This window comes from Halichoerus grypus, chromosome 3 (genome assembly GCF_964656455.1).
Source record: "Halichoerus grypus chromosome 3, mHalGry1.hap1.1, whole genome shotgun sequence".
Lineage (NCBI taxonomy): Eukaryota > Metazoa > Chordata > Mammalia > Carnivora > Phocidae > Halichoerus > Halichoerus grypus.
Genome location: NC_135714.1, coordinates 123,718,558 through 123,743,749, shown reverse-complemented (window position 1 = coordinate 123,743,749; position 25,192 = coordinate 123,718,558). Strand labels below are relative to the sequence as shown.

Genomic DNA, 25,192 nt, shown 5'->3' with positions numbered 1-25,192 from the left:
TCTATCCACCCAAATTTCAGTTTTTTTGTTTCTGTTTTTTGATGATGAGCCTTACACAAAGAATTACTGATAAAGTTTTTGATTTATATCTTAATATGCATACGTATGTGTTTGTGCATGTGCGTGCCGTGTTTGTGTGTGTGTGTGTGTGGGTGTGTTGTAAAAATACATCCTTATAATAAAGCTTGTATGAACTCACTGGAATATAGCTTTGACTTTTTGGAACGTAACTGTGACTTTGGAGATTTTTATGTGAGGTTAAGATAAGTTAATTGCATAAACACATTTTTGTACTTTTAATTATGGTTATATTTTTTTTGTAGGAGTAAAGCTACCACTGCTAATGATGTGAATGGAGTTAAAGCTTTGTCAAGTGATCAGGTATTTTTTTTTTTTTTTAATGGTTTTAACCATTAAGTTCTTCCACATAAGAAAGCACATGAATTTAGTCTTAATTTTTTCTTGTACGTGTTCAATGGAGTCAGGATCATATGACTGAGAAAATTTTTGGTGACTTCCTAATTTTTTACCTTTTCTGCTTCGTTTGATTTTACTCTTATACATATCTCAAGCAAAAATGTTTTAAAAGCGTTTCTGTTCTGTGTTGATTGGACTTCTGACTTTGTTTGTTTAGCACCCGAAAAACAGTGGGAACTCTTCTAGCCTCCCTTTGTCTAGAAAGGTTCTTAAGTCACTCAATCCAGCAGCCTATAGAAATGTGGAATATGAAATTTGGCTGAAGTCTAAGCAAGGTAAGTTAAACAATCTGTATTTTCCATAAATTTGCTTTGTGGCGTTTGAAAATAGCCAAGTCAACTTGGTATTTATACTGATATCGTTTACAGCTCAACAAAAACGTGATTATTCCATTGCTGCTGGCTTACAGTATGAAGTTGGAGATAAATGTCAAGTAAGTGATTATATAGAGGAAGGAAAGATTTTACTTGAAAATTTATTCTAATGGAAATTAAGAAGACAGTTCAAGTTTGAATGTGTTGTTAATTTGAGATTTCAGGATATACTTTACCACATACACATTTTTAAAAAAATTTTTTTTTTTTTTTTTTAAGATTTTATTTATTTGCGAGGGAGAGAATGAGAGACAGAGAGCATGAGAGGGAGGAGGGTCAGAGGGAGAAGCAGACTCCCTGCTGAGCAGGGAGCCCGATGTGGGACTCGATCCCGGGACTCCAGGATCATGACCTGAGCTGAAGGCAGTCGCTTAACCAACTGAGCCACCCAGGCGCCCTACCACATACACATTTTAATAGTTGTAAATATTTAGGTTTTTGACCCATTAGAATAAGTTACCAAAATTGTATGTATGTAAAACCCATGGCGTCCCATCATGTGATCTTTAAGTACAGTGTCAGTCTTTGATACTACTTGTTTGAAAGCAGTAAAATAACATCTTAGAGTTTTAGATATTTTCATTACAGTTGGCCGATTACTGAAATCTATTCAAACTTGACATTACAGACCAGTTTGTCCATTATAGGACAGTATAGGCCTGGAAGATTTTCATGGATACATAATGGTTTTCTGTTGGATTGAGGAAGAGCGAATAGTAGTGAAGGGAGTTTTGCCATTTATTTTGCGTAAACTATTGCTCTGGACTTAAGTAGCTGATTGTTAAAGGGGAAAGTTGGGTTAGATCAATTCTCAACTTGGAATGATTTTGCAGTCCTCACTCCCCATTTGGCAGGGTTGCAGACAACTTTTGTAGTCACAACCAGGGAGGTGCTACTGACATCCACTGGGTAGAGGCCAGGGATACTGCTAAATATCGTATGGTGCACACGACACCCCCTCTTACCCCCTAGCAGAGAATTGTCCAGTTTAGTGTCAATATGCCAAGGCTGGGTAATATCTAAGGTTCCTTTTCTGTTTTTTGTCTATGAAAAAATAGTACTGTTTCCAAAACAGAAATAACCTACGTACACAAAAATTTTATTTGGAGATAATTTTCATAAAAAATAGTTTTCATTGAAAAGTGTTGCCTTCTAAAAATTACTTTAAAGTAGGCATTGACAAACATTTTTGCTTGACTTGTGGAGGTAACACTCATTTCCTGTGTGGTAAAGGGGTTTGTGAAAAGTATCTGATTGACCAGGATTATATCAGCATCAATGATAGACTATCTTAAGAACTTTTAAGTGTTCTCATTCTGAGGTATTTGAAAGGAAAGGAAGAAGAGGATATGATTCATTTATGTTCTTCCTTATGGAATTGTCAGAAATGTGCTATAATTACAGAACAGAATTGTAGAATCTTTTGTTACAGTGATTTGGAAAACTTGGAATAAAACAGAAGAGAATCTAGGGCTTAGCGCCTCCCTCCCTGTCACTCCCCCTTAACAGAGAAGATTGCTTATCTTATGCTGCATCACTAAAACTGTTATTTTAAGTCAAGTATATTTCCTTTTAGGTTGCAGTGCTTTTGGTAAAGTAGATGCTCTTGATAAAGTAGATGGCAAAGCAGATACATGTGTTAATTTTTTCCTTCTTAGAGTATTTTGTTTCTATACCTACTAGACTATCTCACTTGGGTAAAAAATTTAATTGAAATTCTATTATGGAAACTGCTATGACTCAAAGGTGACCTTTGTTTACTCAGGCATGTAAGATGTAGTTTAAACTTTTGATATAGATTAACTTCAGAAAGATCTGTTTTATTGCTAGACTGTTGAGAGGAAGGCACACTGTCCTTTTTTGGTTAATGAAGAATGAAACCTCAGCTTTAGGACTTGCATCTACTAATAAGAAGTAGGAGGTTAACTTAAAGCAGTGCTGCGTACATTGGGCTCCTAGTGCAGTGATCAGCAGGTACCCTGTTCATTGAGTACCGTTTGACTCTCTAGGAAGAAACCTAAAGGCTTACTCTTGTCACAATTTACTATTGGGTAATATGAATTGTATATTAGAGAACACGTGATGAATCTATTTTTAGGGAGAAAAAGGTCACAGTTACGCATTTTAAATATTGGGAAAGTGAGAAGATAATAGTAATTATACTACTAGTTGCTCTCATTTATAGAGTGGTTGCTGTGTGTTAGTCAGTGCCCTTTCTGTATGTCATATGTTCCTCATTCCATCTCCATGAGTCCTATGATGTAGGTACTATTATTAGCTCCATTTTGCATGTGAGGACACTGAAGCATGAAACAAGTAATTTGCCAAAGGTCATCTTGCTGGTAAGTAGAAAAGATGGGCCTAGAATCCTGGTATGTGCAGTGCTATTGCCCTTTGTTCAGAACCGGGGCATGCTGCCTCTCGTTTGGAGCCTTGATAGATTGTGTTCCTACTCCCTGAATTATTTACAGAAACAGTTTATAAAACTTTGGAAGTGTAAACAAAGAAGTCTTTATTTTAGCTAGAGGTACAGAGGTCTGGGCGGTCAGAAAAATACTATGGTGTACCGTTTTGAACTTGGTTTTGTTTTTAACAGTATATAGTCATTTTCTCTTGAATTGAAAACAAGATAAAAATTTAAATGGTGATTATTAATGCAAAGGAAGCAGGTGACTGATTTTTCTTTCTGGAATTGTTCAGCAGGTTAGGTTGGATCACGGTGGAAAATTTTCTAATGCAGACTTTCCAGGGGTTCACTCAGAGAATGGACCAGTTTTGGTTGAAGAACTTGGAAAGAAGTATGTACCACTCTTCAACTAAGGCATTTACTGTCTCTTCCATTTAGCCTATTGTAATCATGAGGATTTCTAAATGGCTCCGTGTATTTGTAAATTAACCAAAGGTATTGCCAATATGTAGAAAATGTATTCGTTTAGATCTCTTGAAACAGCAGTGTGAGTTCAAATTTTGTGTTTTGCGTGTTAACGCATTTTAAAAACTTCTTTTGTTGTTTCCAGTTTAAAATGTGCCATTTGTCATAAAGGCAGTTTGGGAAATTGACTCTATTTTAACTATAAAGTGGGGATCACTGGAGGACAGGGACCATAGTCATTTCTAATTTTCACTTAGCACTGCATTGCATATAGTTGGTTTTCACTAAATGTTTGTCCCATGGAGTAGTAAAATACTATGGTTGACTTGCTGTTACACAGTCTTACTTTTTAGCACCTTTTGTTTCAATTGCTGCTGTCTTTGTTAGAAAAAAGGGTAGTAAGTCACACCTAAACTTTACTAGGGAAAATTTCAAACACACACACATGTAAAGGTGGTATAGTGAACCCCACTATAAGCATCACCCTGTTTCAGCAGCAGTGTTTGTCAGTCTTTTCTAATCTGTTCTCCTTAACCCCCTTTTTTAAAAACGGGAACGGAATTGAATATTTTAAAGCAAATCCCAGACATCACATCATTTTTTATAGACACTTAGATGCTTATATATTTCTCTGACATAATATGGATTCCTCCCTCCCCACCTTAGCTGTAGTACCATCAGCACATCTAACAGAATTAGTCATTCCTTTTTTATCCAGTCTTTTGGTAAGGTTGTGTTTAAGGCCTTTTAGTTTTCCATTTTTTTAGGTTAGAAAATAGGCTTTTTGATTTATGTCATCTCACTTGATTAGAATTACATCTGGAATGATAAATGCTTTGTACTTTAATTTTTAAATATAAGAACTAAAACTGTAATTTCTTTTATAAGTTAAAAATACTCATGCAGAATACTTAAGTAGATATTCTTACTAGGAATACTTTGTTGTTATAAATGTTTTTCTTTTGAAGACACTCCCCGAAGAACCTCAAACCACCTCCCTCTGAAAGCTGGAACACCGTATCAGGGAAGAAGATGAGAAAACCTTCCACTTCTGGACAAAATTTCCACTCTGGTTAGGATTATATCAAATTAATCTTTCTTCGGGGCGGGGGGGTAATGGTACTTGGGTTTTTTTTTTTTGTTTTTTTGTTAATAAGAAAATCATGCGGTATTTTTGGCTTCTTGTCACAGACATGGATTACAGAGGGCCAAAGAATCCAAGCAAGCCAGTAAAAGCTCCATCAGCACTACCTCCTCGACTCCAGCATCCTTCGGGAGTAAGACAGCATGCATTCTGTAGTCATTCTGCAGGGTCACAGTCTCAGAAACCCTCCAGTGAGCACAAAAATCTTAGTAGGACACCCTCACAGATCATAAGGTAACCTTCCTGAATGCAAGGGAAATATAAATTGAGTAGCATTTCTTTTATCTGCCACATTACATGCATTTAAATCATTATAATTTTTTGTTTATTTACTTGTCTATAGTGTAATATTAGAAGTATTGTTGATAAAATACCATGTGAGGATTTTAGTTCTTTATAATTAAATGCATAATTCTCTTTAAATGAATCAAAGTAGTTTTTAGGGTAAGGCATTTTTAGTTTTGAATACTTTTTTTCAAATGATCCATGAGACCTTATCCTAGCCAAGTCTTATTCTTGCACTTAATAGTTTTCTGGTAGCTTGTGATTTGTTAAATACTAAACTCCAAATTGCATTTCTGTTCCTTGGTGGGAGATGTTCCCTTTATATAGGAACTTAACCAAAATGGTCAGTTTCCTTTGTTCTGATAAGTTTGGGTTGTTTGTGGTCATGTGCCTCGTATTGAATGGGGCTACAAGTTTATAAGTTAATGTAATCTTGCATATTAGCAATCTGAATGCCCAGAGACCGGTGAACTTCAGGATCATAATTTTCCTGTGCAGTGGATTTTATTTTTTCCCTAATCTACCTTTTTGTGGAGTAGTTTATAGCCCTTTGGAGGAACTTTGAGAGGGAGGGTGTGTCTTAAGTTGAGGCTGTCCTTTTCATGCAAACTTAGCCATGTCTCTTGGGTGCTGGAGCCCTCCTAGGTTACTGTGACCATTGCCTTCCCCATTCCAAGCTTCTTCTCCCCAATTGCCTGAGCAGCTGTAGCATCAGCTTATGTGCTTGCCGTACTCTGGTCTTCAGTTCCTTTATTTCTGGCTTTTGGGTATTCCCCTTTCTTGGGAATGTACTTAACTTTTTTTTTTTTTTTTTAAAGATTTTCATTTATTTTAGAGAGCTTGCGAGTTGGGGAAGGGGCAGGGGGAGAAGGAGAGGGAGAGAATCTCAAGCAAACTTCCACTGAGTGGGGAGCCCGACATGGGCCTTAATCTCACAACCCTGAGATCATGACCTGAGCCAAAATCAGGAGTTGGATGCCTAACCAGCTGAGCCACCTGGGCGCCTCTTAACTTTTTGTCATTAAAGACAGCTTATGTAATGAAGATCTTCAAGACAGAGTTGTCAGTTCCTAGGCTGACATATGCCAAATACTGTATTAGTTTTCTGGGGCTATTGTAGCAAGGTACCACAGACTTCTGGCTCAAAACAGCAAATTTATTCTCACGGGTCTGGAGGCTGGCAGTCTGAAATCAAGTTGTGTCCGTAAGGCCATACTCTTTCTGAACACTCTAGGGGCAAGTCTGTTTCATACCCCTCTCCTGCTTCTGGTGTTGCCTACAGTCCTTGGTGTTCCTTGGCTTGTGGATGCATCACCCTGGTCTCTGCCTCCATCATCACATGGTGTTCTCCCTGTGTGTCTGTCTCTCTTCTAATAAGGATAGCAGTCATATTGGGTTTAGGGCCCACCCTACCCTAGTATGACCTCATCTTAACTTGATTACTTCTGTAAAGACCCTATTTATAAATAAAGTCATATGCACAGGTACCAGGGGTTAGGACTTGAATATATCTTTTTGGATTGCACACGTCAATCATAAAAACACCAGGACCTCGAGTCCATTACATTTTTCTTTTTAGTTTAACAAACTGTTGAGGATAGGAAACTACTTTATATTGTTCCAAGTCCAAAACATTCAGAAGTTTATTTATTCTGATAATTTTTCCTATCCCTGTTTTCCCAGTAATCTAATTTCCGTCTGCAGAGGCATCCAGTGTTCATAGATTCTTGTGTATCCCTGCCAGGATATTTTACATATGCATAAAAAGTACATGTGTATTCACAAACCAACTTTCCAAAAGTTCTAACGGGAACAAATGATTAAAAATCAGTCAGAAGAAAGATGTTACCTCATTCCTGAAGGTTGGTGATAGAAACACAATTCTGAGAATTGTCCTGGGTAAAGAGTGGTCAGGGCCTTGCCTTCTTGGCACGCCCAGCAACAGTGTGCAGGGTCGTTCAGGGATTGTGGTGGGTTATTGCTCCTAACAGACAGAATTGGAGCCATTAATCAACTGGTTGTGGGTAAAGTCTGTTGTTCGGACATTAGACTCCCCTAACATCTGGTGGCATCTTATTCAAAGCAGGCGAAGTACTTAAGAGGACTAACTTATTTTGAGTATTAACTTTGGAAACCTAAAAATAGGAAGTAAATATATGAAGGTCATAGGCAGAATTAAGATTTTCCTTAAATAAAGTCACTTTTTTAATAGATTAGAAGAGAAACATTTTTCCCCTTGAACACAAAGATACTCTTTAGTGTTTTAAATATTAAAGAAAATACACATAGACTACTAAATGGCTGATTTTATACTTTTGTTTACCACAAACTGAATTTATGGCCAGTGTTTTTGTGGTGTCGTATCCAATCTAGGAATTGGTAGAATAATCAGACAGTTGTGAAATGTCTTTGTCTTCTTAGGATCTTTTTTATGTGTTAGCTATATACTTGCTGTATAAAAACACTTGATAGCAGAAGGCAGTGGGTAATATATAGACATGAAGCTTCAAAGAATTTTTGACATTGTAACTGATTACATGGGAACCTACTTGGATTTGCAGTTAAGTGTGCCTTCTCCACTGTGGTTGAGAGTGAATTTTACTAGCATATCGAAACAAATTTAGAGACTGCTGATGACTATTCACAATAAGAGTTTTAAAAAAAATCTAAAGTATGGAATTTATAGCTAATAGTCCAGTTGATTTAAGCCCATTACTTTATCTTGACTTTATTTCTTATATTTAACACGTCAGTTTTGAAGTCTTTTAGGTACAGAATAAAAGAACTGTAATGTTGGGCCTTATGACCTCTCACTTTTTCATTTCTTACTGGTATTGGTCTCTCTCTTTGGAGATAAAATATAACACAAACCAGTGCAGGATTGCCATGTATGCTTTCACCATGCACATGCTGAAACGGAGTAATGTCGTTGCTGCATGTGTCCGCTCCAGCTAACTGCAGATAGGAAGGATTTGGTTCTTGCCATGTGTTGGGTGAGGGTGTACAGTTTGGGTGATGGGACATGGTGGTGAGGTAGTGTTAGCTTTCCAGGGATGCCTGGCACTTACTGAATCCTCTCTGGGGTCTGAGAAAGACTGGTCTAAGATTGTGAGGGTCCACATTTGCTCCTCTGCCTTTTTTTCCCCCAACTGGGGTTGACATCTGCCCTATTGGAGTTAGGGTGTGATTTTAAGTGGGACTATATGAGGACATGAAATGGCTATTCTTTATTTTGGAGGTAAAAAAAAAAAAAAAAATCAAATGGTATCATTGTGTCCTCATTTATTTATTTATTTTTAAAAAGATTTATTTATTTACTTTTGGGTGGGGGTCAGGGCAGAGGGAGGAGAGAATCCAAGCAGATTCCCTGCTAAGCTTTGAGCCAGCCGTGGGCTTGATATAATGACCCTGAGATCATGACCTGAGCTGAAATCAAGAGTCAAATGCACTTAGGTGCCCCCGTGTCCTCACTTTTAAAAGGAAGATTATATGTCTTGGTATTGTGACCATGTATTTTTCCTGTAGGTTTTGGATTTTCATTTTCCACTGTTGTGGAACTGGTAGACGTCGTGGAAGTAGTATTCATATTGCCTATAATAGGTACAAGCCATATAAACACATTAGGGTTTTGGTATAGGCTACTGAATCATTCACGAATTTCTTGTCATCCTTCTCGGACCAAAATTACATTGAGATGATGGCAGTCTTATCTGGGCAGTTCTTATCTAGTCTGGTGTATTTTAATTTTTATGCTTTCTAGCTTTCTATCTCTCTCATTGGTATCATCAAAAAGCAGGAGGATAGTCCTGGAGTCTGCTTTGAATGTTGCAGGTATAGAAATGAAATGGGGTACAGAAAATGAGAGTGCTTTTGAGATCCAAACTAATAACTTTCCCTTTCTTTTGAAAGTGAATTTCATGATAGTATTGGACTATGGCATAAAGAGTATATATAGTGCTTAAATTTCTGCCCTGATGAAAAGAAAAAAAAATCTGTTATTTCTGTACCACTTGGAAGTGAATTCTATTTTTCTTTTCTTTTTTCTTTCTTTTTTTCTCCTATTGTTAGTCTTGACTCTCTCATGTGGCCTAGGCTACAGGAGCTTCCATTTACTAAACATTTATTAGTCAGGCTGCCAAAAGTTCTATAATGTCACAGTGTAGCTAAATTAGTCAAATATTTGTATTGCAAAAAAGTTATTTTAGGTACTCAGTACACTTTGTCTTTTTTTTCATGACGAGAATGTTTTATTTGACAGAAAACCCGATCGTGAGAGAGCTGAGGATTTTGATCACACGAGTCGAGAATCTAACTATTTTGGCCTCTCCCCAGAAGAGCGCAGAGAGAAGCAAGCTATAGAAGAATCTCGTTTACTCTATGAGATTCAGAACAGAGATGAACAGGCTTTCCCAGCCCTTTCCGTATGTATGAAAAGAGATTTTAAAAGTTGTTCAGAAGTCTCTCCTTAATATAGTGTTTATGTTAAACTACAGTTTCTAATGGTAGACTAGTAATTTTTAAACTGAAAGGTACCTTAAAGATCATGTAGTTGCCCCTCAGTTTCACATTTTTCATGAGGAAGATGAGGTGTGAAGATATTACTTGTTGGCAGAGTGGAGGCAAGTAACTTGGTTAGCTCACTAGTATTTTCTCTTGAACCACAACAAAATACATTTATTTTGCTAGCTAAAGTTATGCAATAGAGGTTCACATTCAGTAAACAAGATACGTCTATAAACTCTTTTCAGTGTCCTTTACTAAACACCCCAGGACCTAATTAATAGATACAGAAAGAATTGTCATTCAGAGTGTTTGCTGTCGGAGGTGGTAGTCCATGTAATCCAGTGGCTTTGCCCTCACTATGTGTGTCAGTTGCTGGGCTGTGATGGATACTTCTCTGATGAAAGAAGTGTTCTCTATCCTTGGGTCTCTTAATTCTAGTGGGGGAGTCAGAAGGGAAGACAGTTCTCATGTAAAGTGAGGTAACTAACTCAGTTTGGGGCACTGGGGACCCTGTGCCTATGGTCTTTTAAATACTGGTAAGTGTACCAAGTACCGTGTGTTTCAGAATGGTGGTGGGACACTTTTTCTTAACAGTGGATTAAACAAACAAAATGGAATATTACAGGATGGCACCAGGTATACCAGTATAAAACATTAAAGCACCATACACTCAATTCTCTGGCCTCTGTGGAATCCTTCAGAGGCGTGAGATGCTCAGTTGAAACCACTGATCTGGAATAGTAGTTCAGTCTGGCCACAGAGGTTGGAGCTTAGGAATTATTGGAAGATGTGCCCAAATCCATGTGTGCATTATGCTAAGTATATTTGTCTCTATGTGATAGATGTTATTTTCCCATAACATTTAGATAATAAAGAAGTACAAATCATTTACGCTTGTATCCTAGCTATTTGTTCTGTTGTTGTTACTGTTGTTGTTGTTATGGTAAAATACAACTAGTGTATGTGAGTGGTAAAAAATACAACTAGTGTAATGTGGGAATAAATTGAAATTTTTTGATTGTTAAAATGGGTCATCACACTCGCCATTTTTAGGCCTGTCTTGGACTTGACAGTGACTCAGGTTTGTCTTCTAGAAAACTCTTGTCACAGAAGGCTGAGTTCTTGTTCTCAGCTGTGTGCAACATTTACTCACAGACAGCTAGAGAAGGAAAAGATTTTCAGTGATAGTTTAGCTTAGAAACCTGACTTTGTCCCTTTGTTTTCCCAGTTAGAAGGTTGGATCTCATGCAGACCTTAAGGATTTGCTGATGGTCAGCATTTCAGTGGGAAGAATCCTAGTGTACTGTATCTGCTAATTTGCACTTGGGTATTTTTTCCCTCAGAAAGGTCTGTGGCTTACAATGAGCTTTTGAAGGTTGGTATGAAGGATGCTGTTCTTGGTGCAAAGAATATAAGTGTAATACGTTGCAAGGTAAAGATTTGGTCAGGGTGGCTTCCTGAAGAAGGGGTATGAAGAAGTCGCACTACTAATTTAGGCTATAGGTCTGATTGCCTAATATTTTTGACTTATTAATAAGCCTGTTGCTCTAGACTATTTAATTAAACAGGAACCCAGTGTCCTATTTTTTGTAGTTTTGGAAGTATAAAGACATAGGGCTATGAATTTTGAGACTTCTAATCAGATGTACGAAAAGTAAGATGAATTATAAGACTTTTGTTCATACATTTGTGGGTAAATCTTTAAAACAAAGTGTTGGGTTTTCATTTTAAGAGCTCGTCAGTCAGTCAGTCAGCTTCTCAGAGTAGCAACCCATGTGTCCAGAGAAAATCATCACATGTAAGTGACAGAAAAGGAAGCAGGCGGAGAACGGATACCGAAGAACGGAAAGATAAAGGTATGTTATTTCATCATTTGAAAGCAGATGCTAGAGCTCTGTGTCTGGTTTAAAGTCATAGGTTGGGAAAGAATCCTTTCTAAATCATTAAGTAGTGTAACAGTCACATATCTCCCCATTGCAGAGGAACATTGACTCAGGCCAAAGCATATTAAATGTTATTCCAAAAACTGCATTTTTCATTGACTAAACACAGTTGAAGTAGTACTTTTGGTTTGTCTTCATATTTTGTTGTTCTGTCCACAGACCTGTCTAGTGGCTGATACCGGCCTTTTTTTTTTTTTTTTTTTTATCTTGATCTGTTACAGACTCTGTTCATGGACATACTCATTTGGATAAAAAACCTGAGCCAAGCACATTGGAGGTAAATGTTTTAAATAATAATTACATCTTTTTTTTCCCCCTCCTTAAACATGATAAAATAGCAGGAAGAAGTAGAAGGAAAAGCTGGAGATGATTTTATCATTTCATAACTGTTATGGAAGTAGAAAAGCAGAGAAAAAGTGGGGAAAAGATGCTCGTACTTGAGGAGAAGTCACTCACAAATTATAACCCATTTCTTTATGATGACCTTTCTGAATCAGTGGAAAGTAGCTTTTACTTTCCATTATTCTATAGTAGACTGCAATTTTTAAAGATTTTTGAAACCATATCCCCAGTAAAAACTGCCTAGTAGTTTGATATGATCAGGATGTGCAGGCCAAGTTACCTGTTGAAGATCAGATATAATTGAAAAAATACTTAGTCATGAGAGGGTTCAGTCAGGTGCAGGTAGGGTAAGCTGTATAGGCAGCCATGATTATTCTAGAATGTGGGTCTTTGAAATATAAAATTTCGTGTTTCTTGTTTCCAAAGAACATTAGTGATGATAAATGTGCAAGAGTTTCGTCACCATCAAAGTCAAAGAAATTAGAGTGCCCACCTGCAGAGCAAGTAAGTACATTGTTGTTTTTGACATCGAATGCTTCATTCTCTGGGTTTCTTACGTCTTTAAATGATCATCTGAAAACAGAAAATGGGAAGACTTCCTCTAGCATCTTAATTTGGGTGCAGTTCTGATTAATCTATAATTTTTTTTGTTGCTTATTTAGTCTAGAATGTTTTCAGTTTTTGTGGATTTTTGTTGTTGTTGTTGTTTGTAAGTAATCCTAAACCCACCGTGGGGCTCAAACTCAGAACCCTGAGATCAAGAGCTGCAGGCTCTAGTGACTGAGCCAGCCAGGTGCCTCCGTGAAATGTTAATTTTTATAACGCCATTTTTTGGACATAGAAGCCATACTTCTGAATTGATCTCAAATAAGTTTATATTTGGTATCTTGTGTTATCTTTGTGGTGGGTTGGGTTGGCTTGAAAATTAGATTTTTGAAGGGAAATTACAAATTTCTACTTTTAAGGAGTTATCTGAATCTTTAACAATTACTTCGTAGAAGGGAGGGAATGTAATGATTGAAGAGGTTAGAAAAATACATTTAGAAAGCAGTACCACCAATTTACAAATGTAATGAAGAAGGAACTTGAGTTCTGTCAGACGTTTTGGTGATTCTCAGTCTAATACAGGAGTAAAGTTCTTAGTCTTTCCTTGCCTTTCAGTTAACATCCTTCATGTCACTTGGAGAGCATACAGTTTAGGGTATGTCTTTGTGTGAGGAGCAATTCAACATAACGCAGGAATTTCAAAATGATTTCAGTGATTTTTGCGTTCTTTCCTTAAAAGCATAATATTCAGGTTGCTTTAGAGTTTGTTTATATCTCTTCCAGTGTCTTCTGTGACTTTGGTAGGCAGTCCCTGGTTAGGATCAAATTTGTTTGTGTGGAATTTTTAGCTACTGTGTTTTTCTTTCATTTCTAAGATCAGAAAGACCATTTATATAGAAACTACAGTTAAGTAAAAGGCAGCTGAGTGTACATTTGGTGTTAAAATTAGTGTTAAGCAAAATGAACTCTTGTCTTTTTCCACCCCCCTCTCTCGAAGAAGCCAGCAGAACACGTGTCTTTGTCACACCCAGCTCCCCTTCTAGTTTCTCCAGAGGTTCATCTAAGTGCTGCCCCTGCGGTGCCTTCTTTACCAACCACTGTGCCGGCCTGGCCAAGTGAGCCTACCACTTTTGGACCAACAGGTTAGCTAAGAATTAAAAAGTTCCTTGAACCGACCAACAAAAGCCCTCCAAGTCAGCGACTTCAGGGTCAATTTATTATTAGTATTATTTAATGTTTTATTTTACTTTTTAAAGTAACCTTTACACCCAGCACAGGGCTTGAACTCCCAGTCCCTCAAGATCCAGAATCGCATGTGCTACTGCCGACTGAGACTGAGCCAGCCAGGCGCCCCAGAGCTTTCAGATTCTTAATAGCTTGAACTCAGAGCACGGTTAGCTGTGTAGAGCCTCACAGAGCTTTTTGTGGTCCTCTGCTTTGCTCTGCTTCCAGTGTGGGAGGGCCATTTTAATTTGATACTCATTTGAGATAGGCCCTCAGAATCTCAGGAGCACGGTGTTTTCTCCCCTGCGTTCAGCACCGACACCACAGTTAGCATTTCCCGCCGACCAGCTCTGTATACCCCCTGCCCAGCCATTGAACCTGTTGCCTGGTTCTGTGTCTTGCTCATGTCTGTAAGAGCTACTACTAGAAGACACTGACTCAAAGCTTGTTTCCTGGGCCCATTGCCTCCTCTGTGTCTCGGAGGGTTCTTGGTTGATATAAAAGGTACTACTTCAGATTCCTTATATACCATTTTATCAGCTATGTCAGTTGTACGGCATTTTTTTTTTTTACTTTTCAGCTTAATGTAACCTTATATTTGTAGGGAGAAACATTTTCACCTTTTTATAGTTTGTGACTCCTTTCCTTCCTATTTTGTAGGTGTCCCTGCTCAAATTCCTGTTTTGTCAGTGACACAGACTCTGACCACTGGACCTGATTCTGCTGTGTCCCAAGCTCATTTAACACCCTCTCCAGTCCCTGTGTCAATACAGGCAGTTAACCAGCCCTTGATGCCTTTGCCTCAGACATTGAGCCTTTACCAAGACCCACTCTACCCTGGGTTTCCTTATAATGAAAAAGGAGATCGAGCCATTGCACCACCTTATTCACTGTGTCACACTGGGGAGGACCTGCCTAAAGGTGAGATCCTTCTCTGATGTGTACTCAGTTTTATTTATCGAGTACTGATAGGGGTTCAGGGGGAAATGTGAATAGAAGTCAGAGGTTATATTACTGAGTAAGCCTAAGGACTGACTTTGAGAAAGAGAGAGGAGATTTGGCTCTCAGTCATTTACTTTCTTGTTTCATCTTGGGTTTGATTGGAATATGGTTTTTGTATGTGTAGTAACTGTCCCTCCCTTGTGTCATTTTTTTCAAAAACAGCCTAAAACCATTTTGAATTAAATCTTAATAAGGTCACTAACTATGTAACTTAAACATCACTGAGTTTTCTCATCACTGGACTGGGTTTTGAAACTACTCCTGTTATTTCATGTATGAAAAAATGCTAAGAAAATATGACAATGTATTATTTTTTAAGAATTTCTTTTAAATTTGCCTTTTTTTTTAAAGGAATTTTAGTTTGCAAAATTTCGTATCTGTAGAAAAATTGAACAGTCATGGATTTTTGTGGCTAATTTTGTTAGTGGTTTGATGTTTGAGTCTATGGATAACTGGTTAATGTCAAATGAATACCTACTAATCTTTTGTTATTAATGAGTTAGGTTTATGTTGATTTTACCCATATCCCCCAACATTTTTATTTCATAATTTTTAAAACCCCACAGAGTTAAAAAAGAAATAAAATGAACACCTGAGTTTCCCTCATACAAAATTAATTTTAATCAGATAAAAATCTCAGTTTAAGCCATTTTCGGACTTAGGTGTTAGGAAAGACAAAGCATATTCAACCTGGAATTACCCTATAGTAACAGAGCTTGGTTTTGGTTATATTACGGTTTTTATCTATGTTTTATATCACAGGCTAGAGAAAACAATTTCAGTAGGCAGAATTGTCTTTAGAGCTATATATGGTTTGGGGATGGTGGGGCAGGGGAACCTTTTTAATGTATAATTTTAATGAGTGATTATTATGTTATTTTTAGATAAGAACATTCTTCGATTCTTCTTTAATCTTGGTGTAAAGGTATTTATATTTTATCATTTTAAATAAGTGATTTTTAAGTTAATACTGTTTTAAATTGTATTTAAATAATCTTAACTCTTACCTTGTCAGTGAATGACCTAAGGTTTACTAAATCACATTTTAAGAACTAGGATTTTCAGTACTGTAGTTTGTTTTTAGTGGTGGTTGAGGCTGCAATATTTGCTTGCTTTTCCTTTTAACTGGCGATGGTTTAACCCTGTGAGTATATTCAGGAAATAGTCCTCGTCCCCTGGGCAGCCTAGTGAAAATGCCCTCATTGAGGAATTTAATGAAAGATCTGGGTTTGAAATTCTGTTCCATCACTTTTTAGCTGTATATCCCTGGGCAAGTCATTTAATGTATCTTAGCCTAGCTTTTTTCATTGGTGTTATGTGGATAATATTCTTCCATCTGCCTCATTTAAAAGGATCAGAGGAAAGCACTTGTAAAAGTTCTCCTGTGGAGGTGGTGTGTTCACTAGCAGAGCAGAGGTATCCTTTGGGAAGTGGTCAGCCTAGAAATAGCTTGTCATAGAGAGGCTGGAGAACTCTATGTTCTTGTCAGTGCTGTATTATCTCCTGTTTTGGGTTAATTTCTGTGGGTTTTAGACCATTAAAACATGAAGTAAGGTGCCTTCCTGTAGCCTACTGGTCATTTCATAAAAGGAGACTTAGTTAATTTTATCGTCTGCAGTATTCATTGTCTAGTTTTATATTTAACTAGTTAATGTTGGCTTCAGCTAATTGGTTAATTTGCCAATTAACTGGTAAATTTTTCTTTATGTTTGGAGTTTAGCTGGCCCTTTGCAGGGGGAAAGATTTGGTTTATTTTGAGTTATTTCCCTTCTCTGACTGGAGATCTAACATTAATCTGTGCAGTTGGAATGTTCTCAAGGCTCCTGAACCTGTAGAGCCCTAACCTTGGGGATCTTCTACCTCTATACCAGTGTTTTTCTGGTAGAACAGAAAGGTCCAGACCAATTAACTAGTTGACATGGGGTCACACAGTGAGTTAGTGGTAGAGCCAGAACACGAATGCAGGTCAAGCTAGAGAGCCAGTGATTGAGATACTTAAAGCTGGAGGCTCAAGTACTTGATGGTGGTTGTTTCTGGGATCTTTATCACCCAAAACTGTTTCCATGCAGTTATATCCAAAGGATGGAGTTAGTGATCCTGATAATCTGTGGGTGAGTTCATCATATTGTCTCCTCATCACCTCAATACCAGGACTTTGGGTTGTTTTCAGGATAGGAATAAAAATGGAATCTTAGAACAGTGACTTATTTTTGTAATTCCTTTTCATGTTACATATCACAGTGATGATATGGTCTTGGCAGGCATGAGAAACTTGAAGCACTCGCTCTAAACCACCCCCCCCTTTTGTTAGTGTAACTGTTTTTTTTTTCTCTTTCAGGCATATAGTTGTCCTATGTGGGCCCCGCATTCTTACCTGTACCCTCTGCACCAGGCCTACCTGGCAGCCTGCAGGATGTACCCAAAGGTCTCTGTCCCCGTGTATCCTCCAAATCCTTGGTTCCAGGAAGCTCCTTCTGCTCAGAACGAAAGTGATTGTACCTGTACCGATGCACACTTTCCTATGCAGGCTGAGGCCAGTGTTAATGGTCAGATGCCCCAGGCAGAGATTGGACCGCCAACATTTTCTTCACCTCTGGTTATCCCTCCATCTCAGGTGTCTGAAAGTCATGGACCGTTGTCTTACCAGGCTGATCTTGAATCTGAAAACTCTGGGCAGCTTCTTCATGCTGAATATGAGGAGTCACTGAGTGGCAAGAATATGTTCCCGCAACCGTCCTTTGGATCGAATCCATTCTTAGGCCCAGTTCCCATTGCACCTCCTTTCTTTCCTCATGTTTGGTATGGGTATCCTTTCCAGGGATTTATAGAAAATCCAGTCATGCGGCAGAATATTGTTCTGCCCTCTGATGAGAAAGAATTGGATCTGCCCCTGGAAAATCTGGATCTGTCTAAAGAATGTGGTTCAGTTTCCACAGTAGATGAGTTTCAGGAGGCCAGAGGTGAAGGCGCACATTCTGTCCCTGAAGCAAGTGCTAGTAAGCATGAAGGCCGGGCGGAGCAGTCATCCCAGACACCCAAGGCAGATCTGGCATTGGCTTCCATCCCTCCTGTAGCAGAGGAGAAGGCCCATCTTCCCACTCAGATTCTAAACAGAGAGAGAGAAACTGTGCCTGTTGAACTTGAGCCTAAAAGGACCATTCCAAGTCTGAAAGAAAAATCAGAAAAAGTGAAAGATCCTAAGACTGCTGCTGATGTGGTCAGTGGGGCCAACTCTGTGGATAGCAGAGTGCAAAGACCAAAAGAAGAGAGTTCGGAAGATGAAAACGAAGTGTCTAATATTCTGAGAAGCGGTCGATCCAAGCAGTTTTATAATCAGACTTACGGAGGCAGGAAGTACAAAAGTGATTGGGGCTCTTCTGGTAGAGGAGGATATCAGCATGCGAGAGGTGAGGAGTCCTGGAAAGGGCAGCCGAGCAGAAGCCGAGATGAAGGTTATCAGTACCATCGAAATGTCCGAGGACGGCCTTATCGCGGGGATAGGAGGAGATCGGGGATGGGAGATGGCCATCGGGGGCAAAACGCTTGACAGTTGATGCTGTGGTATTTTAGGGCAGAAACCTCTTCTTAGGTGGAATGTTTCTGAAGGCTTTAAGAAAATACATTAAAATAAAAACCCAAATTGGAACTATCTCCTCCCCTCCCCCTTGACCCTCACTCCCATCTTGGACAAAATTTTGGATATGTGTTCAAGGGGCAAGTCAGTTCCTGGCATTGCCATTTTTCTTTGTTCAGAATCTGTTTATCAGGTAACTGCCCCCATAAAAAGTAGAAAATAAGTTTGTTAAAGTATTTTTTATAAACAGCTTATAATATAAAACTTAGATTTAGTGTTTGGTTTTTTCCTTATATAAGTTTAATTTCAGATGTTGGAAATGTGTGCTTTATAGTGTTTACTAAAGTGACAAGAAAAATACCATTTGACACACTGTAGATTCCAAAACCTAACATTGCACCAAATAGAAACGTATATTTTATTATGCAATGCCTTAGTCATAAACTGGGCTCAAATAATTCTTAGCCTAAAACACTGTTGTCTTTTGAAATGCTTCCAACCCAAAGGCCTTTCATCTCAATATCTGTCAAACTTGAATAATGTCTTCTCTTTAATATTACACATAAGGCAGCCTATTAACCTGTGTCTTAGAAATGTTGTATATAGTTCTTTTAATATTCATAGGGTATATTTTTGAATTTTGGTGAGTATTTGTTGAACTTGAGATCGCATACAAGACAGATGTTTAAGAAATAATAGGAAATCTAATGAAATGGCTGTTTCCACCAAGAATTCCTAGCACTGGTGTAAATATCATGGTGCCTACTTGAAAGAAATGTAGATGCTATGCATTTTGAAAATAATCTGCATCTGTTAAAACTGCAGAAGTTTTTTAATGCCACTTTAACACTAATGCACTGACAGATTTAAATATTTTGTGAGAAGAAATGTTGAACATTTTTAGCTTGACAGGTTTCTATGGAGTTACTGTGTTTTCTTTTTCTCTTTGCACCATTGGTTATGTGTATCACTTTACATTTGCATGTTCACCTTGTCACTCGCCTGGAACTATTGTACAAAAAAAGGATGATTGTGATTCCTAGTTCTTTTCTAGAGGATGCTGCTAGAAACAGGTTGCTTTGCATTTTATGGCTTGTTTACCTTTTCGGTAACCTAGCTCTTCTGATCCTGCTTCTTTTCAGTCTTGGCAGTATTCACAGAAATTCCCTTTGCATGTTGCACTCTATTCTCAGTTGGAGATTTAACTCTGAATCAACACAGTATTCATGCATCTGTGTTACTCTATAAATAACTGTAGCTTGTGGTTCTTATTTGTACATACCAATGTGAAAATCTACCCTTTTTTTAATGTTCTCTTTTGATCAGGAAATTTGAGTGCTATGCAAATAATGTAGTAATTTCTCTTTGCATGCCATTTGTAATATACCTAGCCAAAAATAGATTTTTGTTTTTTAAAGGCAGATTACTTTTAGAGGCAAATACAATTCACTTGAATTTGACAAACTGAAGCAGATGAGTTTTCTGGGTTCTCTGATTACCCACAGGAATGTTTGGATGCCAGCTAGGCTCAGTTGAATCTCCACTGTACTGTAATAATGGTTATTTACCTCTGTGTTGTTTTAATTACCTAATGTCTGTGTAACTGCTGATTTGAGTAGTGATTAGCATTTAGATGTTTTGTAACATAGGATTTTAGAGAGCACTTTGAAAGATAACATTTTATTATGATGGTGCTAGGTAAAAATTTGTAAAAGATGGATGGTTGTGTAGAAAAGAAAAAAATTTCATGAGAACTTGGTGAAAAGTTTCTTTTTGTCACCTTCTAAGCTAGAACAATTGGGGAAGGCACTGCCGAAGCCATTTTTTTCTTGGTTAACATCAACAGGTGTTAATGGAATGAGAAGATTATAGGGTCTCTCCACTTTCAGCTAATGCTTTTTTATGTCACATTAGCTTACCTGATAATTTTTATGAAAACACATTTAGATATAATGACCAGATTTAAAAGTGCAGTAGAAGTTTGATCTCAGGAGTCCAAAAGAAATTATTTCCACTGTCTTTCGTTTTATTGACTGAGATTGGATCTCCGTTTGAAATGTCTAAAACGTGGATAGGAAAGAGTACCGTTCATTTCTTCACTGTCACTCTGTCTTACCTCAGTTGAGTAACAGAATACTCTCTAATTCCTGCAGGAAATACTGATTTGCTTCCTGTTTCCCATATCTTACCTCCAGGACATGATGGAAACAGTGCTGAAAGAGAACTTTAGCAGATTGTACTTTACGCAGTGACCTCTGGAATAAAAGAACTCTGACTTTTGATATTTAGTTTTAAAATTAGTCTTTGCATGAAGGTCAGTTTTATTTTTTTCCTTTAGTTTTGTTTTAAATGTATTACTAGTGCAGGGGATTTTGCCTTATGCTGAGGTCAAACTAGGGCCAAGCAAGCTTTTGTCCTCCTTCATTCTAACTGAGTCATAAGGTATGCTGACATGAGATATGTTTCTGTATAAGAGAAAAACAGAAGATTAGGAGTGAGAATCATTTGTGTTTTGAGTTAGAAATTATGGAACTTCACGGTATTATGATTATACACATTTTGAAGAACAGATGTTTAGAATGACCAAAGCTCACCTGTTGATTTTTGTTAGTTGCTTTTGCTGAACTTGGTCCCTGTCCCTTTCCTTTTAGTATCGTGTGTATTTCTCTTCAAGTCCAGTTTCCTCTCAGTTACATCTTCAGCCCTTGTTCCATGTACTCACTGGCAGTAGGATGCTAGCATCTGTGCAGTCCTTGTCTTGTTTCCTGATAACCCGTATGTTCGTTTTCATGGCTGACCTAAGCCCAGACGCTGTCTTGACTTGGCAGGAGTAGGTCTTCCCCAACCACAATGTTGATAACAGCTTATTTGATGCAAACTATGTATATTCTTGCAGTGTGTTTCCTTTGTGACTCAAGGTTGAATTAAGATGCCTGTGAACTGCAAACTTGCTTATGATTGACTTGGTGCAATAAAGTTCCTTTCTAACCATTTCTGGTTTAGAAAACATTCAGCCATCCTAGAAACTAGCAATATTTATTTATGCCTCATTTATTTTACCTTTGGTTTTAGATGAGGTAACCTTAGTCTTTCACTTATGGGTACTAAGCAAGGTCCATTTTAGTGTAGCTAAAGAGAATGCATATTTGGCTACACGATTTCTGTTTACTGTATTTTGCTTCCTATTTAATGTCTAAATGCTATTGTGTTCTTGTTTAAAATCTTAGTAATGGCTCAGTTCCAGTATGTCAATTTCAAAGAACTAAGGTTTTGCTACTAGTATCAGCCATTTACTTTCCCACTAATTGGGATTTCCCACTAATTGGGAATTTTTTTCCCCCCTGAAGTGTAAGTTTTAGAAAATCTTAGAAGAGGGGTGGGTGCATGTCTTAATGCTGGGAAACAGCAACTTTGGGGTTGAATTTACTTGAATGGATTAAAAATTGCATTGTTACAGAGCTAGAAGAAAATTTATGTATGAAAAATGATAATAGCCTTACACTGAGTACAAATAATACTTAAAAGCATGTGAAGATGTGATCATTTGTGATGTTACTTGTAAAAAAAGTATATATACATATCTTTTGAAGTGTTGAAAGGAAAATAGTACTTTATATTCTTTATCATATCACTTTTTGTAAGTGTTGAATATATTCCTGTTTATTTTTCTATGTTCTGTTTTGTAGCCTTAAGAAGTGTTTCAAACATATCTGAATGTATAAAACAAGAGTAAATGCCCTACATGGTGTGATGCTGCATTATATATAAAACTGTGTGCATATATTAAATTTTGTCTCTTGATTCTGCTTGTGATTCTTTGGTTTCAGGGTTAACCAAGTAATATAGCATATAAATCTTAAGAGGAGTTTTAGTAAGCATCTAAAAATAAGAGATGATTTCTATGGTTTCTATCCAGTCAGAAGATAATTCTAGTATGTGCAACTAAAAACTACGTGGGATTTATAATCTATGGGATAGATACTGTTATTTTCCCTACTTAATTATATATAAAACTGAGGCCAAGTGATTTAATTTGACTAAGGTCATGCAGCTAATAAGTGGTAGAATTTGGAGTTGGACCTAGCTCTGAGTGGTTTTAGAACTAGTGCTCTCTACCATTTTTTCCAGCATTCATTAAAATGAAATGGGTTATGTAGACTAAGAATAATTTACAGATTAAATGACTTTATTTAAAGTTAGCGTTCAGTATAGGCATGTATTGTTTTACTGTGTTTTGCTTTATTGTGCTTCACGATACTATTTTTACAAATAGAAGGTTTGTGACAACCCTGCATTGAGCAAGTCTCTTGGTCCCATTTTTTTCAACATTTGCTCACTCTTGTCACATTTTGGTGATCCTTGCAATATTTCAAGCTTTTTCATTATATTTGTCGTGGTGAACTGTGATCAGTGATTATTATGACTTGCTGAAAGCTCAGATGATGGTTAGCATCTTTTAGCAATAAAATATTTTTAAGTTAAGGTTATGTACATTGTCTTTAGACATGCTATTATTGCACACTTAATAGACTACAGTGTAAACATTTATATGCACTGGGAAACCAAAAAAAAATTCTTTGATTCCCTTAGCCCCACAGTATCGCTGAGGTATACCTCTGTTACTTGTCTAATGAAGAAAGATCATTCAAAACAAAAGTTTTATTTGGAAACTGAGGGAGCAGATAGACTTAAACACTTCGAAAACCCAAGTTTCTTAATGCTTGTTTAATCTACTTATTATATGGACCTTGTCTTAAGAATGACTTTCGCAGGAAGGAGAGCCTGAAAGAAAGGCTTCCTTTTCAGTACAAGTGTTTGGTGGAGAGGTGAGCTGGGAACAGGGGTAGCAAGCCGGGAATGTAAGTTGGTTAGACATGGAAGCCAGTTGTTTGGGATTGCCCAAGCAGGTGAGTGAAGTGTCACAGAACCTTGGAATGGAGGGAGAGGACGAGACAGGGGAGGCATTTCGCTGTTAGCTGTGTGAGTGCCACTGTCTTTCCCCACGTAGTAGGTAGAGAAGCTGGAGTATGAGGAAAGCAAGAAGGGTGTCTTGGTGTTGGGTGGAGCCCTTTCAGAATTGGTTACTTGAAGTGGATGGGATAGAAAAGGTGAAACCAAGTGATTGGAAGTGTTCTATACAGTTTCTCTTAAAGTTTTCTATAGTTAGAAGGCTTGCTTTCCACTTGGAGTATTTGTTGTTTGTCTAGGGAATAGTATGAGAATGTAGACTACAACAGAAGGAAGTTAAATAGCTTCCTTGCATAAACCCTCAATTTATAAAGCTCTTCTAGAAGTGTGAATCATGCACTCATCAGAATAGTGAAGCTACAGACATTGGTTATAAACATTATCTTAGAATTTTTTAGATTGATCTGAGTTCATTAGAAATTGGAGCTTCAAAGTCCATCCTTTTATACATACCATTCCTGTGATTATATTTTTCACATTTAGAAAAAAAAATCTAGATCAAAGATGTAAATACGGATGAATAGTGTGATTCTCATGGCCTAGCCCTTTTAATATTTTACTTAACTGTCAGCAAAAATTCTGTGTAGTAAGCTAAATTTTTCTTTTAAATGAAAACTGGCGTTGGACTAACCACCTTCCTATGGAGTAGAAGACAAAGTAATGCTACGTACCTACCTAGGGATGTACATATTACTGTGTAACTTGTTGCATATTTCTTGTGAATTCTTTTCTAAATTAGAAGTCAGTAAAAGCATTTAAATCCTTCATAATTTTATAGGGTATATGTAATTATATGAGATATTCACAGATTAGGGCCAAAGATGGAGACCAGAAACCAGAGGTACACACTTGTAGTGGCACTAAGGCTGCAGCCCGTGAGAAGGGATGGATGGACATGGTTGACAATCTGATTAGCTGAGAACTGTGTAGGTCTGGGAGAGAAACTCTCTCCCAGAAAGGGGTACATGCAACGTTGTGGGCGGGAACTAACACATTTGCATTAAAGCCAGGAGCATCCCAGTAAAAAGGGCAGTCAGAAGAGTAAAAATTCCCTATACCTAAAAATCCCAAACACTGAGCACGTTACCGTATCTGTTTGCAAGCTAAGATGAAAAGTGGTTCCCAGCTGGTGGTAATACACTTGGGTCACCTGGCAGAAACAAATGTAGAGCCTTTGGAGAGACAGAATCCAGCCAAGGAGGCAAGATTACTTGAACAGGAAACCAGTTTGACTTATGGTAGCCTAAATAAACGGCTGTATTTCCCTCTCATGTAAGAAATCTGGAGAGGAGTGGCAGCTGGGAATTGAGCAGTTTTAACGTGAAGACTAGTAACCTTGTGGCTTTCTTGGCATTTCCGTGTGTCACCTTATGGGCACAATAAATCCATAAGAAGCAGTACCAGGTATGTATCTCCTTTTGTTAGGAAATCAAGAAGGCTTCCAGAAACACCCCAAGAGACTTCTACTTCGAACTTACTAGCTAGAACTGGGTCAACATGGCCAGGCCTAGCTGCAAGGGGGCCTAGGAAAATACCGAGGTAGGCTGTCACATATGGGCTTAGCCCATTTACGATCCACCATCCGGGGCTGGGCACATGCTACCCTGTCAAACAGCAAGGAGGGAGGTGCTGGTGAGTACAAGGTTGGGTGGGAAGGAAAAGGGGACTGTTTGGCACACCATACCTCAGAATTTTCAGATACCACCTCACTAAACATCAATTCACAGACCAGATTACAAAGAAACCATGACGGATTAAGTAGTGGTTCAACAGGGGCGCCTGGGTGGCTCAGTCAGTCAAGCATCTAACCTCAGCTCAGGTCATGATCCCAGCGTCCTGGGATAGAGCCCTACATAGGGTTCTCCCTCTGCCTGCCACTCCCCCTGCTTGTGCTGTCAAATCTTAAAAAAAAAAAAAAAAACTCTACAGAATAAAAAC

The 25,192-nt window shown here is 37.8% G+C and overlaps 1 protein-coding gene across 4 annotated transcripts in view; it reads left to right on the top strand.

Moving 5' to 3' along the window:
- OTUD4 (OTU deubiquitinase 4) overlaps positions 1-22,087 on the top strand; it is a 43,903-nt gene extending 21,816 nt beyond the window's left edge. For 2 of the 4 annotated variants that reach the window (XM_078069274.1, XM_078069277.1), the window contains exons 8-21: positions 324-381; positions 635-752; positions 846-910; positions 3,552-3,649; positions 4,692-4,795; positions 4,915-5,101; positions 9,411-9,573; positions 11,388-11,511; positions 11,820-11,875; positions 12,367-12,444; positions 13,484-13,628; positions 14,371-14,631; positions 15,597-15,637; positions 17,051-22,087. In XM_078069274.1, the coding sequence (XP_077925400.1) occupies positions 324-381; positions 635-752; positions 846-910; positions 3,552-3,649; positions 4,692-4,795; positions 4,915-5,101; positions 9,411-9,573; positions 11,388-11,511; positions 11,820-11,875; positions 12,367-12,444; positions 13,484-13,628; positions 14,371-14,631; positions 15,597-15,637; positions 17,051-18,259 (2,707 nt within the window). In that variant the 3' untranslated portion in view covers positions 18,260-22,087. The remainder of the gene's footprint in view (positions 1-323; positions 382-634; positions 753-845; positions 911-3,551; positions 3,650-4,691; positions 4,796-4,914; positions 5,102-9,410; positions 9,574-11,387; positions 11,512-11,819; positions 11,876-12,366; positions 12,445-13,483; positions 13,629-14,370; positions 14,632-15,596; positions 15,638-17,050) is intronic. The other 2 variants (XM_078069275.1, XM_078069276.1) reach the window with 2 other exon arrangements.
- The last annotated feature ends 3,105 nt before the right edge of the window (positions 22,088-25,192 follow it).